General features: G+C 54.7%; 1 protein-coding gene across 1 annotated transcript; it reads right to left on the reverse strand.

The window, feature by feature from the left end:
• Positions 1-754: 754 nt before the first annotated feature.
• On the reverse strand, positions 755-1,781 carry LOC105744656 (EKC/KEOPS complex subunit LAGE3-like). The gene is made up of 3 exons (XM_012519472.1): positions 1,497-1,781; positions 1,064-1,158; positions 755-866 (listed from the first exon to the last, which is right to left on the reverse strand). The coding sequence occupies exons 1-3, from the start codon at positions 1,779-1,781 to the stop codon at positions 755-757; spliced, it is 492 nt and encodes a 163-aa protein (XP_012374926.1).
• Positions 1,782-2,082: the final 301 nt, after the last annotated feature.

Consider the following 2,082-nt stretch of genomic DNA (forward strand, 5'->3'; position numbering starts at 1 on the left):
ATATCAGGCTTCGTCAACCCCTATCACCAGTCTTCTGGTGGGAGGTTCACCTTCTGGACAAGAATTTTATATTGTACACCAAGAGCTCTGAAAATAAATAGAAAATTAATCTAACTCAATAATTCTACCTCTAGGAATCTAAAGTAAGTAGACATTCTTGCAAAAATATAAAAGGATGCCATTTTATATTTACCTATAATACGGAAAAATTGGAAACAATTTAACTAATCAACAATTAGAGTATAAAGTGTTTTTTAAGCATCCATTCAATTGATTTTTAGAAAGAGTGAAAGTCATATAGTAAGTGAAAAAATCAGGGAAAATTAATGCTAAACTTTATCAAGCATACAGTATGGTTGTTATATATTTAATATTTAAATCTGATCACTGAACTAAGGAAACATTCCAAGGTACTGACAGTGGTTGAAGCTAAATGACAGAACAGAATTGATTTTAAATGCTTTCACATTTTCTAAATTACCTTATTTTCTCTGCATTACTTGCATACCTGAATTCCAGATCGACCCCTTCGACCTGAAGACAAGGTAATACAATCTGAATGTGCAGGAAATGAAAAGAAATTCAGACAAGGAATAGCAACTCAGCTTTACTGTATGCAGTTAACAGACATTTAAGTGCCACACAAAACAAGTGTGCCCGGAGCTCACATTAGGTGAGCACAATAAAGTGTCAGGGCCTACAGGGCCCATGCCCTGGGGAAGGAGGTCTCAGATTTCTTCTCCCAGACGAGGCTTCACGGAAACAGGGGCCCAAGGCGCTGGATGTTCCACTCGATCAGGGAGAGCTGGTTGAACAAGGTGTTGATGGCAATTCGGAGAATACCAAGGTCTTCGGCACTCCATCTCCTACATGTGAGGGGCGAATATCAAGTTGAAGAAGGTGAGAACGCTGCCCTAGGCCCGGGGCCCCACGCTCCCTCCAGAGACCCAACCCTGTGGTGGCTCCCCGTCTCCATGACCACCTTCCTCAGACCACCTTCCTCGGGGTGAGATGGGCCCCACACCCGCCGCCACCCTCCAAACCGGCCCCGTCCAGAACTCACACAGCCAGGACGCTGCCATTCACGATGAACTCCTTCTGAACCGCTTGCCCTTGGCGGTTGGAATTTAGCATCAAGGACCTGCAGGCCATCTCCGCCTGCAGTGCAGACCCGAAGGGCATGGTGAGGGTGCTGGGGGAGGCGCGGTTAAGGGACCATCCTCTGCTGCCTTCACCTGGGCCACCTGGCCCCTGGGACGCGACCCACTCTCCGCCCTCCTGTCAGCTCACACCAGCTCTGGCCTGCCTCCTTCCCCCTTCTGAGCCCTCACGCATCCCCCCTTCATCCGCTAGACCAGCACCCACGGCAGCCCCTCCACCTAGAGCCGGCCCTGGCCCCCCCATGGCCCCTGTAAAGGATACAAGGTCAGAAGTCGGCTTCCTGCTCCTCCAGCCCCCGGCACTGCGACTCCACCAGAACCCAGGGCACGTGGTGCCTGCGCGGCCCAGGGCGCATCCCGGGAGGCAGCGCCCTCCGCTCCCGCGTCGCAGGGGTCACAGGGGCTGCCAGGGCCGCTGGGGACCCCCGAGCCTTCGGAGTCAGCAGGGATGCTCTGGCAGACGGGGCGGCCGGGGCCACCCTGGCCATCAGGGCCGCTGGGGTCGCCCTGGTCGTCAGCACTCACAGGCTCCTCGTGGCGGTCGGCGTCACCCATGGCACCCTGGCCTTCAGGGTAAGCCGCTTCACCCACAGCGCCTGCGCCTTCGTCCTCCGCCTGCATGGCTGCCGCGCCTCCGCCTTCCCTCTCACTCACAGCTGCGGGAACAAGTCTTCCGTCTTTACCCGCAGCCCAGGGACTGTGCCTCCTCATGGAAGCTCCGCCCCGCCCCTTAGCGCTTTGGGCTGTGTGGGTTCTCAGTGCGCCTGCGCAAAAAACCTCCCAGGCACAGGACAGTTCTCGCCAAGGCAGCCCTGCCCTGGCTGTGGAGGGCCTCAAGAGCACTCACGAAGCTCCGCCCCTTAGAGATGGACTTCACCCTCATGCGCATGCGCAAACAGGCCCCTAGGAACTCTCCAGGGCA

The sequence above is a fragment of the Dasypus novemcinctus genome, chromosome X (genome assembly GCF_030445035.2).
Source record: "Dasypus novemcinctus isolate mDasNov1 chromosome X, mDasNov1.1.hap2, whole genome shotgun sequence".
Taxonomy (NCBI): Eukaryota; Metazoa; Chordata; class Mammalia; order Cingulata; family Dasypodidae; genus Dasypus; species Dasypus novemcinctus.

Coding starts and splice junctions, on each gene's coding strand:
- LOC105744656 (XM_012519472.1), bottom strand. CDS start 1,781: ATGCAGGCGGAGGACGAAGGCGCAGGCGCTGTGGGTGAAGCGGCTTAC. Junction 1,159..1,496: donor ATGCGCCCTGGGCCGCGCAG/GCACCACGTGCC, acceptor TCTGCACTGCAG/GCGGAGATGGCCTGCAGGTC. Junction 867..1,063: donor AATGGCAGCGTCCTGGCTGT/GTGAGTTCTGGA, acceptor CCTCACATGTAG/GAGATGGAGTGCCGAAGACC.